This window comes from Astatotilapia calliptera, chromosome 22 (assembly GCF_964374335.1).
Source record: "Astatotilapia calliptera chromosome 22, fAstCal68.1, whole genome shotgun sequence".
NCBI lineage: Eukaryota > Metazoa > Chordata > Actinopteri > Cichliformes > Cichlidae > Astatotilapia > Astatotilapia calliptera.
In genome coordinates this window covers 35,245,079-35,258,970 of record NC_137442.1, presented here as the reverse complement: position 1 = coordinate 35,258,970, position 13,892 = coordinate 35,245,079, and the positions used below count along the sequence as shown (strand labels likewise).

Here is a 13,892-nt window from a genome sequence, read left to right as displayed (position 1 = left end):
AGTAGAATTTTCTGGTATCTGTACTTTACTTGAGTAGTTATTATTCTGACAACTTTTTACTTTTACTCCCTACATCTTTAAGCAAATCTCTACTTTCTACTTTTTCATTTTCAAAACGTTATTTTTGGTTTAAGGGATTTGAGGGGAGTTATTTCATGTCATTGCGGGCCATCAAACTGATTTGACAGTAACAGTAACTCATTAAGGCAGTCGTGTTTGCATATTAACCACCAGGGACTGTTGTACAAAAAGAAGTGAAAGATGCAAAACTGTGTGTCAAAGTCAGGCGATGAAGTGGCGTCTTGTTGTTTTGTTTGGGGTTTTTTTTGCACACCAGAGCGACTGCAGGTGTCCATAAGTTGCGGTTGCGACACTTCAGCATCTAGCTAGATTTAGAGACATGCAAGCATAAAGGGAGTAATACCTTTTAAGTGGGAGGTAATTTCAAATATAATGTTTCTATCAGCTCAACAAACACAAACAGTTTGTGTGCAGTTTGCCTCACAGAGTGTTGCAGCTAAAGGTCCAGCTGCTGTATCTGCTGTTGCTGTGTAGCTGTGTATCATCAGCAACAGCTAGCAGGATTCAGAGTTATGACAGTGTTTGGGGAAACATTCTAACTATTAGACAAAAAAGATCTTTGTCGATTTTTTTCAGTGTTTGTTGATGATAATACTGTACCATATATAGTTTAGCCATCTTTCTGTTAGACATGTCTGCCTCTGTGTCATCATCATCACCTCCCTCTGACAGCGGTGGCTTGTCTCCAAGAACCTGTCCAACACCAGAAAAAAGCAAAAAAAAAGAAGAAGAAGTGAAACAATTAATGCTTCCAGTAAATCCAAAAATAAACAATTCAACCAAAGCATAAATATAGCAAACTATAAACAAGCATAAAAGAAATAAAAATGAGTTGATAACATGAATTGAATGCACATGTGAAAAAACTAGTGAATGTTTTGCACTATGGTATTTATATGTAGATTTATCAACTTATGTTTTCTGAAGCAACACACAAAAAACGAATAAAACACAAATATCTGTCAGCATTAGGTGTTTAGTCTACAGTTCAAACATATATTTCTTGTTTGATTTCAAGTCCACTGCTAATGTAGAGACGCCCCCCCCCCCCCCGCCCCTCGCCAAAAAAACCTAGCTCTGTCTTTCTCCAACAAAATAGGGGGCTAACTGTACTTCACACAAAAATGAAGAAATTAGAAGTGCAAATGTTTATTAGCTATCGACAAGGGTGGGACCAGACAGTGCATAATCCCGTCAGGGCCTCGGGCCTGTAGTCATTTAGCCCTGTGATGGTGGACTTCTTTGGTGGAGTGTGTGAAGCAGGAGGGAGCACAGTTCCAGAGATCTGTTAATAATCCAGGTGAAGATTGGGGGCCAGTTGGTCACACAGATTTTCAGGCTCAAGGGGGGCATGTCGTCAGATCCTGGAGCCTTTCTGGTCTTCTGTCTCTGCAAGTGTAGACCCATGTCTTCCTCACAGATCTTTAGTGCAGGTAGGGAGTCAGAGGGCGGGGGTGTGTGGGGGGAATTGAGACTGCAGGTAGTCTTTTTGTGTAGGTGTGAGTTGAGGGTGAGCAGATGGGATTTTTAGGGGGTTGTCTTTAAAATCTGCAGTAGAAGGTGTTAAGGTCATGAGCAACCAGGGCTAGGGGAGGGACTCTTGTATTTGGTGATGTGCTGCAGGCCTCTCCAAACGGATTCTGGGTCACTGGCTGAGAAGCTGTTCGTTTTCTTTAGCTTTCTTTAGCTCCTCTTAGCTACCCTGATCTCCTTGCTCAGCTTGTTGGGAAACAGCCCAATGAGGTCCATGCACTCACATGGTCATGAAAAGAAAGAAAAACCATTAAATGAGAAGTTGTGTCCAAACTTTTGACAGGTAGCGTATACCAATACCTGGTAGTGGTATACGCTATATGGACCTATAGTGTATATAGAACATATACATGTACAGTGGCGGTCCTAGCCTGTTTGGCGCCCCGGGCGAACACTCCCTCTGCCCCCCCCCCCACCCCCCCACACACACACACACACCACACTCACATAAAACATATTAAGGATTATACATTAACATAAAACTGTTGTTGGAACCATACTGAATTTCACCAGAGAAACACACACACACACCTGTATCTTTAGCTCGTTTCTCCTCCTCTTCTTTTCTCCTTTTTCTAAACTGAGCACCTGATGGCTTTGAACTTTTCTTGTCCATCTTGGTTTTAATTTTGCACGCCAGTATGAACACAAATCCCCCAACACGAGGATCACCACAACATAACCTAAAAGACCTACACCTTAGTTCACAGATTCACTTTGTCTAGGGTTTATTTCTGAGATTTCACACAACCCAGGATTCAAATCATGAATACATGATGGGCTTGGATTTACAACATTATAAATGAAATGCGCTCTATCTGGAAGCAGCCGGCCCCTCCCCTTTCGACGGGTTGTGTGAGACTTTAAATCATCAACTGTAAATTATAAATTTTAAATTGTTATTGATCCCTTTACCCCGAGTCCTAAAGTGTGTATTTATTTTCTTACTCTTATATTTATTGTTTGTTTACTTGCACTGCTGTAACTGGAGCCTCGTCGTCTCGTGTCTCTATATACTGGACTGTATGTAGCGGAGATGACAATAAACTTTACTTTGACTTCAGCAGCGAGCAGGCGCACCGAGGGCTCTCGCGCTCACTTTTCGCGTATAGAACTTCAAAAAAACATCGATGCAAATTATAAGTCTGTATCATGATGTCTGGTGTTTTCGTGTTTGTTGTTTTGTTTTATTTTGTTTTATTTTGCGAGTTGGTTATTAGATGCTGCTCCAGCCAGTCAGAGAATCCCCCGCCACCCCACCCCCTCCTCCCTGTGCCGCAAGCAGCAGACGCACCTCGCAAACGGAGGGCGATAGAAAACCAATCGGTGCCTATGCCATCCCCACTATGCACTGGCATGACGTCGATGCCCGTGATGCCATCCCCCACCACGATGCCGCCCCGGGCAACCGCCCGTGTCGCCCGTATCAATAACCGCTACTGTACATGTACTATAGTACATGTACATGTACATTCATGACTATTTACATTGTAGATTCTCATCAAAACTAACTATGAATGCACACATATGGAATTATGTGGTAAATAAAAAAAGTGTGAAATAATTCAAAGCATGTTTTATATTTTAGATTCTCTAAAGTAGCCACTCTTTGCTTTGATTGCTGCTTTGCTCACTCTCGGCATTCTCTCTCTTCATGAGGTCGTCACCTGAAATGGTTTCCAACAGTCCTGAAGGAGTTCAGAGATGCTGAGCTCTTGTTGTTCCTCCATCTCATCCCAAACCATCCCCACTGGGTTTAGGTCAGATGACTGTGGAGGCCAGACTGTGGAGGCAGCACTCCATCTCTCCCTCAGTTTTGAATAAATCCCCAACAGTGTCACCAGCAAAGCCCCCGACACCATCACACCTCCTCATGCTTCACGGTGGGAACCTTGCATGTAGAGACCATCATTCACCGTTCTGTGTCGCACAAACACACGGCAGGTGGAACCAAAGATCTCAGCTGTGGACTCATCATCAGATGAATGTATCCTCAGCAGCAGAGGGACTCTTGGTCTTCCTTTCCTGGGGCGTCCTCATGTCAGACAGTTTAATTGTAGCACTTGATGGTTTTTGCGACTGCACTTGGTCAAATAGCTCTCACACAGCCTGGAGGTTGCTTTTTCCGGACTGACTGACCTTCAGTCCTTACAGTAATGATGAACTGTTGTTTCTCTTTACTTAGCTGATTGGTTCTCGCCATAATATGATTTCTAACAGTTGTCAAACAGAGCTGTCAGCTGTGCACCAACCCGACTTCTGCACAACAGAACTGATGGTCCCAACCCCATTAAGAAGGCAAGAAACTCCACAAATGAACCCTGACAGGCTCACCTGTGAGGGGAAACCATTTCAGGTGGACTACATCATGAAGGCCAAGAGTTTGCAGCACTGTCAACAAAGTAGTCTTCAGTATGTATCTACAATGTACAAAGCAGTTAAAATAATAATAAAAAAACCAAAACATTGAATGACAAGGTGTGTCCAAACTTTAGACTGGTAGTGTATATGTTTAGAACAGGAAACCCAAATGCAAAATAACTTAACAGCCATAAAATAGGACTTACATCTGTTAACTTTGATGGTTCACTTCCTTCTTCTACGACTATCACTTCTGCACGAGCATTCCTTTCGTTGTCACGGATACCCCTGGCCACTTGTGTTGCCTTCAGTCGCTCATACTTGTTACACTTGGATCCACACCACTGGTAGATCTTCTGCTGACACAACAACAGTTAGACAAGGCAATACAAACTTGGCTCTGGGCCCTATTTAATTTACACTCTCCCTGCAGATACACATAGTGTCTACATATACTATATCTGCCTTCACACGCATATGAACTTGAGTAACATCCCATTCTTTATCTTTAGGGTTTAATATAGCTCCACAGGTTTTAAGAGTGTTTTTATATTTTTGACCATTCATCCAGAAGCACATTTGTGAGGTCAAATACTGATGTTGGCTCACAGTCTCCCCTCTAATTTATTCCAAAGCTGTTTTATCAGCTTTGGATACACCATCAGTCTTCCTGCATTTGGCAAAATGCAGCCAGTTCCATGTTCCTGGCAATGCCAAACCCAGACTTGCCAGTGAGATTACCAGATGGAGAAATGGGATTCATCGATCCAGAGAACATATCTTCCCTGCTCTTTGTGATGTAACGCTTGAATGTGGCTGACCCAGCTCTATGATTTTGGGTGGCCTTCCACTTTGTGGGTCAGTACACCACTAGTCGCATAAGTGGCATCCTGTACCATAATACAATGTCCTGAGCTTCTGAAATTGACCCTTTTATTATTATTATTATTATTATTATTATTATTATTATTATTATTATTATTTTACAAAAAAAAACCCTTTTTTAATACTTATAAGTAGAGAGGGTGCCTTTGTCCTAAATCCAGACTTGGGTGCTCGTTCTACAGAAGTGGGGCCTGGAAGCTGAAGGCTCTGGCTCCCGTTCTGTTTTTAGATACACTAGAATTACAAGTCAACCTGCATTTTTAGAACAAAGTGCTCTGATGAGGTGACAGTACCATTAGGTACAATGAGTGATAATGAAATACTTTTGGCAGTATAGTATATACCAGTTTGTCCTTACATCTCCAAGGTCAATGATGAAGCAGTCTCCACTGTTGAAGCTGGACCAACTGAAGGGGACTTGGGTGGCTCTGACAACACGCCGACCCTTGACATGTAGAAGTCTCTGTGCTGTAAGATCATTGGTGACCACATGGTTGAAACCTGAGGCCACACCCCCTGTCTGTGGACAGAGAACATATTATGCTGTCAACCTTCTCTGTTTACACTGCACTGTCACTTCTCTTTCTTACTCTCTCTTGCTGTTTCTTTCCAGTCATTGTTCCCAAATATAATGTAGCAGGGTTTGCAGAGTACAACGTTATGGTATAAAGTCAACGTAAAAAAAATATCTGGCTAGTTAATAAAGGACAAAAAAAATCAAGTGGTCTGTAAAGTCATATTTTTGAGCCTACAGTAACAATAAACTTTAAATTGCAAAAGCCAGCTAGTGACAATTTCTAAATGGTAAGCATGGTATAAGTTGTATACTACTTTGGTTACCTAAGGCAAGGTGTAAGTGAGGGTTGAAGTGTCCTTTGTTCTTTAAATGCACTCAAAGCACAAACGACACTCTTTTGAGGACGCCACATCTTGGACTAAGAAAACAGATGGTTTAAAAAGGAAAAAGCCATTTTCCCCTTTCAAAGTCCAAAGTCACAAAACCTTCACTATACAGAGGTAGTGGCTGACAACACCATCAGCCACCACCCACACAGTCTTGAGAGCCAGGGGCTTCAATGCCCACTCACACATGCCCTTAGGTGACTTCAATGGGCCACATGATGGGGTGGGGCAGGGTGGTTTCATCCTTAACTTCCTTTGACATACACCCTTATCCCCACCATGGCTCATGTGATGCCTCACGTGATTAACAGGTCATGGACAACGACTGTCAGAACCACTAAAGTTACACAATCATATTTTTAATTCTGTTTGAGAATATAGACCATATTTGTTTTTCTACTATGGGCACAGCAGAGAACAGTCCTCCTGCAAGATGATAGTTTAAATAACCATATGTTCCTCCATGAACTGAATGCAATGATGACGTTGGCACTTGTGGTTCAGGAGCTTTAGACATCTAGAATTGTAATTAAAAGATCAGCATGTTGCAGCAGAGCTCATGAATGAACATACTTTGTAAGTGAGCCCTCCTTTGAAGTAGCTGGTGAAGGCAGTTGACTCAACCCCCTGTAGTTCTCGGTACTGGACTGGCTTTCCACCCAAGTAATCATCCAACTGCACAGTAAAGATGGCTGCAGCAGTGCTCTCATCCTGGCTGCACTCGTTTCCTGTCAATAATAAATAAGGACACTGAGAAAGTAGTTAAGCAATCCAACTGTATGTTGAAGTAAACTGCTGAATGTCATAAGGTGTTATTCCGGATGGACCAGAGCCTCCTGCCTCCATCTGGTCCATCAGGCATGGAGTGACTCAAAAAGTTTATTTCTGGGGTGGATGGTGTCAACAGGGATCTCTTTTGCCTGCCCCGGGGCCAGGGAAACATTTAGGTTTTGGAAGAGAAAGCACATTGCTGCCAATCAACTTGTGAGCAGAGCAGGTGATGTGCTGTATTCTGCCATTGTCTCTGGCAGTGCCAGCAGCAAATTGTTATGGAGGAATTGAGGATGGCTTCAGTAATGAAGAAGCAGAAGTGCACCATCACTGACAGGTTGAACTTCTTCGGCTGCTACAAGAAAAATGTCCTTTAATGTGCTGTTTTGATGAGCTTCCCACTGCAGATCCTGGGAAGATGATGGTTCCCAGGAAGTGGAAAGACTTCACAGTGACCACAGGTCAGTCGAGCAGACTCATGGTGGCCTGGTTTCATTCTGAAATTCACAGTCGCCTCCACTGTTCTGTCAGCATAGGTCTCCACCTTGTTACTGAATCATGGCTACCTGAAGGGCCTGATACGCATCACCATTATGGTAAAATGAAAACAGTTGAAACCTTTCCTACATAAAACTCTTGACAGTTACCTGAAAAACACATTATTGTTTGTTAAAACTTGTGAACCTATGCCTGCCAATGCGGTGCAACCAGGGCCATTCTGAAATTCACAAGAGTGTGATCTGGGGTTTTTGACATTGTACTTAACTGGACACTCATCCTGCAACTCTGCCTGTGTGTGCTTCGGGTCCTGCCAGACCAGCTGCTGGCACAGATGCTGGTGGAGCTCACCATGATGCACAGGGACTAAGTGGTGGTGGCCCAGACCAAGTGCCAGATGCAATTGCTAGAGCAGCTTCACAGGAGACGACACTCTAAGATCAGCCTTTGTGATAACAATTGATGGTCACATGATGACTTATCACTGACATTTCCATTTGTGATGGTTAGGAACAGATTATACCTAGTGAGCTGTGACAACTGAACACAGGTCGAACACACTCAGTGTGTCTGACTCAGTAAAAGAGGCTCTCTGTGGGGAACCCCTGCTCCACACACCTAATTTTCCTTTCCTTTTATTCTGCATAAGGACGTTTTGAACACATCACTGTTTTGTCCTTGCAGGTAAGGGGGGTTGATGGCTCTGTTGTGTACATCAGGCAGAAACTGTCTGAGAGAGGCCTGTGCCTGTCTGTTCAGACCATGCATAATGGTTCCACTGAAAGATGCCAGTGCCTAGATCACCCAGTGGCATCTCGCCCTCCAGCCATTTAAGTTCGAGGTGGTCTATAGGCCGGGGACACGGTGGTGGCTGATTTCCTCTCCTGCTCACAGAGAGGGGAGTAGACATGGCCGAGTGGCTCCCTGGCCTCGTTCAAATGGTAGAGGTATGTGACCGTGGTGTGGTCTGAGGCTCCGATGCAGAGGAGTGGTGGTGCAGTGGGTTCAGCAGGCAGTGCCCTGGAGACTCGCAGGGCAGCTGGGACTGATTATTTAATCACACGCTCTCTGTTTTAGTGGTAAACTGGGATAGGAGGAAAAGAGCAGTGTTGGAGTGAATAAACTGAGCTAGAGATACAGTGACTAAAAAGTCGAAGTATCACAAGAGTGTGATTTATTGTTGTTGATATTATAAATAAATGGACTCTCACCCTGCAACTCGGGTCCTTGTCTCAATGGACAAGCCCCCAAACTAACACTGCTATCTGCCCCTGGTGGGTTAGGGAGACTTCATGTTGACATTATGAACTTGGTGAAGTTATGAATAATGCTGACATTCTCTCCAGACTTTTGCCCGGATAGAAAAGAAACATCCCAGACAAAGCTGAGACAGCAGCTGAATCAACATGAGAAGGAAATGTCAACAAAGAGTGAACCGTCAGAATAAGACAAGCATGACAAGTTGCTGGTTAAAGCTGCACACTACCAATACAAACTTTGTCAAAGAGTAAAGCTACTGGAGATTTCTTTGTGTCTAAGTCAAAAGAATAATGCTGTCAGCCCAGTGCTAGAAAATAACATGGAACCATTAGAGGAAGAATTACTTGTAGAGCGTAAACAGAAGTCTTACCATAATAGTGGTAAAACTACTACTAGCGTTGTGATAATTGTACAAGAACAATTTATTGAAAAATAGCAGTCTGTTACATAACAGAAAAAAGGGGTGACTGTAACTAAAGAGGCAGAGCAGGTTATCTACTGATGACTGGCTGCTCCAGTCTTGTCACGCTAACTATCCTTGGGCATCATATTAACCCAAGCTGCTCTCTGACGCACCCATCACAGTGCCAATGTGTGTGTGAATGTTTGTTCAGCTTGTTTGTTTTCTTAAAGTCACAAAAAAGAAGCTTAGAAAACCCGAGCAGCATTTAGTGCCATCTAGATATAACAACTTGCTTTGTTTGAATGTAACTTTTTAGGAAACAGTGAAAATTGGGTGAAGTGAACCCCTAAGTACAATTAATGTATTTCACTTGATTTTTATGTTTTATTCAATCAGAAAATCAAAGCACACAAATATCCCTCACTTTTATAAACACCCTAAGGATTACAAATATACTCAAGCAAGTCCAGTCATGTTTACATGCTGCCAAACATACACACAGCTCATCTACATATCAGCATAGAAAAAAGAAAATATGTCCATACTATATAGTTTTGTAGGTGTATATCCATCGTTCTTAATGGACAAGCACCAGACAGAATGTTGAGAGTAGAGTAGAGTAGAGTTACTCAGTACACATTTGGTGTTTACTTTCACATTTTGAATTGTTGTCAAAATGGTTCCAATCAAAAACTGTAGGTTGGTGTGGCTCAACATACTTTTGTGCGATGCCTACTGTTTGCAAAGTTGTTGCAAGTGAAGTGTGCAAAAAGGAGGCATGAAGAGATGCGGCACCAAAACTTAAACTAGAGCGCTAAGTGTTGAAGTGTGAACTCATGTACTGTTTGTTACACCATTACAGATTTCTTATATCTATGACATGCTGCTACTGATAACCTATGTGGTGCAGAATGACAAGCCAAAACCAAGAGTGTTTTAGGCTTTTCTTCTTCTCTGCTGCAAATAAATAAAAGCAGTAAGAGCAACGCCACAGCTCAATGTTAAAAAGATAATCAGCTGTTGTCAGTAAATGATTAGTTTGGATATGATCATTGTGTGATTATCAGGGGGATCAGGTAACGCCAGGCGTGAATAATGAGGTGTGGCTATGATGGAGCCGTCAGCTCGAGAAAGGCTTATTCAGGTTTTGGAAACTTTATGGCACACAGCATTAAAGTATATCAAGCTTCATACACACACTTATTGTTAGCATGATGTGTAGTGATTGTATGGAACAAGCGAGGACTGATTTTCTGGCTAAACTTTCCTGAGGTGTGAAGTAGTGGTGACATGTTGCTGAAGAAAGCAAACTGGTACCTTAGTCATTTATCTACAGCAAATTAACAACAAACTTCATATTTTACTGTTGCAATATTTTTTAAACTATGCAAATCAAGCTTGATGGAGTTGGTGACTTTGCAGCACCTTCTCATTGTGATTTTACAACATTTCACTCACTGAGCTATTGAGTCACGTAGCCAATAAAGCGTCCTTGAAAATGAAGCAGTGAAGTAACAACAAAAACTAACAATAAGCTTCTACTTGGTCCAGAAGGCATCAGACCAGCATCATATGTGAGTGCAATCCGTTAAGTGGGTTACCAATTTATGATGACAGATACTATATATACTGTGTAGTACTCCATGTGTATATTTAATACGTAGCACTTTTCATGAATTAGTCCCAACAGTGAAGTAAACTGCAGGAGGAGGAGGAGCAGCGCAGGGGATGGTCTATACGACAAACCTGACAAAGACAGCATTGTTGGCAGGTATTCTGATAGGACACTACAATATTTTTATAAAGTTTAAGCATTTAGATACACTGTTAAAAAAAACATCTTAAAACAACGGTTATATTCTGGCAGCTCGGGCGCCAAAATACTATCGTAAAATAACAGAAAATAACTTCCTCATAAAAATACAGTTATTTCCAGTAATGACAATACAGTTTGTTGCGCTAATTTTACATGGGATTCTGCCTTTTCCAAGTGCTTTTAGACATTAAATTAGGAACATTTTAACGTGATCAAACAATGGTAAATGGACTGGTTCTTATATAGCGCTTTTCTACTCTTTCTGAGCACTCAAAGCGCTCTACACAACTTGTACATTCACCCATTCACAAGCACATTTTTCTAAGTGCTTTCTAAGTAACATTCACACACACTTTCATACTCCGATGGATGCATCGGAGAGCAATTTGGGGTTAGTATCTTGCCCAAGGATATTTGGGATATTTGCAGACTGGGGAAGCCAGGGATCGAACCACCAACCTTCCGATCAGTAGATGACCCGCTCTACCACCTGAGCTACAGCCACAATGAAATTACCTATAAACAAGGTCAATGAATGTGGCAATATGAATCATAATACGTAAATGTACAGAAATATACAGTTAACAGTTGGTTTAAATAATAATGGATTGCATGCCCTGGGACAGACTGACAGAGGCGAGGCTGCCATATCGCACCATCGGCCCCTCTGGCCGTCACTAGTAGGCGATAGGTGAAGAGTCTTGACCACGGACACAACGACGGAGAGTGTCCGAGCCAGGGCTCGAACCGGCAACCTTCTGATCACAAGGCCAACTGCCAACTCTTGAGCCACGATCGCCTTGAACAGCAGTGATAATAATACTTATGTGATGTAACACAAGCTTATAGGAATCATGTTATATACTTTTCCATAGCATTACATTTGAATTCAACAGTTCAATCTTTCAAATAACGGACAGATATTTGTGAAATCATGATACATTTGTGAATCTGTATCTAAATATGCATATGTACAGACAGATACATTTAATAACCATGAAAATTATGTTTTATTACATTGCAGTGATTTAACTTTAATTTACATTTGAAATGTGAAATCAGTCTATTTATGTAACTTTAATGATATTCTAGAAGAACAGAACAAAACTAAAATGCAGTAAAATACTTTTATATTAGGATTTGTTCCTATAGTGCTGCCATACACGCAACCTTGTGGTTGTTAGTTCGCATTCATTGGCCGATGCTTAGTGTCATGTTATTATGTGTCCCAACATCCAATGGCATGTCACATTGTTTTCATGGCCACACCCTCACCCCAGGTGCAGAGGCCTATTTCTGTTCAGGAATGTTGTGAATACTTTGAGATTCATATTAATTGCAATTCCTACCTCTACATTTATTTTTTAAAATATATAATTAGCACAGCGTGCAATGTTTTATATGTTTTTTTTTTTAGTTTTTATTCCTATTAATTATATTTTCACTTGTTACCTCTGAATTATTGAATCAGACCTAGATGACATGAAATTTTCAGCAAAATTATCATTAATTCTCATTAATTTTCGATCATTTTATATATTTTTCCATAGTATTACATTTGAATTAAAAGATCATTCTCTCACATAACAGACAAATATTTGTGAAATTATGATATATTTCTGAATGTATTTTTACAAACTAAATATGCATATGTACAAAAAAATATATTTAAAAAACAAGTAAATATTTACAGTGATGTTATGTTATTTTACCTTTGACATGTAAAATCAGTCTACTTATGTAAATTTAATGATATTCTAGAAAGACAGTACAAAACTGTAAAATATACAATAAGCTACTTTGACATTACTATTTTCTGGAACAGTTTAGAGTGAAGTTTGTGTTATAGCTGAATGTGGATCATTCAGAAAGCTGTGAGGAAAATTATTTTCTCTGTAAATGCTTTTGCTATCTACACAGCTTCCTAATACAGCAACGCAGTTAGATCACCAACTACATAAGACATTTGTTTGAATAGAAATTAAGAAGGGTTCTTTAACCTGTTGCACATGATAAGAAAACATAAAAGTTATTAAAATTAAAGATGAAAAATGAAAAGTAACAAAAATGATTGTTTATGTTGTGAAAAAAAAATCTAAACAAAATCAGCTGGTCAGAGCAAAAACGATGTTAAAACGTATGTCTGACCTGTATATAAAGCAATATTGTATGATTTTGTATGATTTTGTGATTTCTCAGGGAATAGAGCAGAATCAACTTCACAGGTGTTATAAAGATAGTGTCACATCCTGGCGTTGGTAACTTTGTACATTTGTGGACTTTTTTTTTTCTTTCCTTAGAACTTCTAAGGAAGCTCTTGAGTGGTTCCTTGGAATTTAATTTGAGATTTATCTGTTACCCTGGAGGACCCCTCTGAAATAGGACTTCTTCCAATGATAGGTTATTACATCCAATTATAACTCATTTCCCTTATTCTGAGTGGAACAATAAACTGACACAATGAATTAGGTCCAGAGCTTTAGTCACTTACCCAGCCAGTAGTGCAGATGGTAAAAAGAGCTCTCTTTCTTTTTGACAGTGTAGAGAATCACATAAGCATCCCCTGTGTAGAAGCTCCCATGTAAGTTGTCAGGCACAGGGACCAACTCCATATTCTCAATCCTCCAAATCTGCAAGCCAGCTTTCTTGCCTGCTTTGGTGAACTCCTCATGCTCGAGCATCATGTCAAGCTGTTGCAGAGAATCTGACTGAAGAGGTGAAAAGGGTGGATCGTTGAGAGCAGAAACACACTGCCGGCCTGTTCCTGGCTGCTGACTGACTGATAGTGTAGCAGCAATGTTTCAGCTTCTGCTTTTCTCCCCTCTTAATACACACAAAGTGGGCGTGTCCTGTCAACATACACCAGCATTCTCAAACACACATGCCCGAGAAAAGTGGCTCAGTTCCAGATCACATACAAACTCATCTGCTTTTCTGTAACCACAGAAAAACTGTCAAGCTTGTTAGTAGTAAAACTAGAATTGTGACCTGAAACTGTCTCCTTGCAGATTATTGTTTTTTCAATAGCAGTCTTTTAGGAAAAAAGTTTGTGGCATGAAATGTGGAGAATGTGGGGAGAAATTAATAGGGTAGTATCTTTAAAAAATAACAGAAATACAAAGACATGCTTAACAGAGTGCAGCACAGAGCAGGTGCATTTCAAGCACACATGCACTTCATCAGACTTTGGTTAGTATCATTACAGTAATGATTACCCCGTCTTCCTATACAACCAAAAGCCACATGTTGCTATATAATTTTTTGATTGGTCGACATGGTACATTTTTCCACCAATAAGAAAGGGTGGCTTTTCTTTTTTTTTTTGTTTTGCTTTTTTTTTATCAAGCGCTGTCCTTAGAAAAGTTTTTACCATTTCTTCCT

The 13,892-nt window shown here is 40.8% G+C and overlaps 1 protein-coding gene across 1 annotated transcript in view; it reads right to left on the bottom strand.

Moving 5' to 3' along the window:
* Window positions 1-13,304, bottom strand: part of scin (scinderin) — a 53,670-nt gene extending 40,366 nt beyond the window's left edge. The window contains exons 1-5 of the mRNA XM_026156457.2: window positions 13,003-13,304; window positions 6,337-6,491; window positions 5,219-5,380; window positions 4,182-4,331; window positions 682-774 (exon numbers count right to left, since the gene is read on the bottom strand). Of these exons, the coding sequence (XP_026012242.2) occupies window positions 682-774; window positions 4,182-4,331; window positions 5,219-5,380; window positions 6,337-6,491; window positions 13,003-13,195 (753 nt within the window). The 5' untranslated portion in view covers window positions 13,196-13,304. The remainder of the gene's footprint in view (window positions 1-681; window positions 775-4,181; window positions 4,332-5,218; window positions 5,381-6,336; window positions 6,492-13,002) is intronic.
* Window positions 13,305-13,892: the final 588 nt, after the last annotated feature.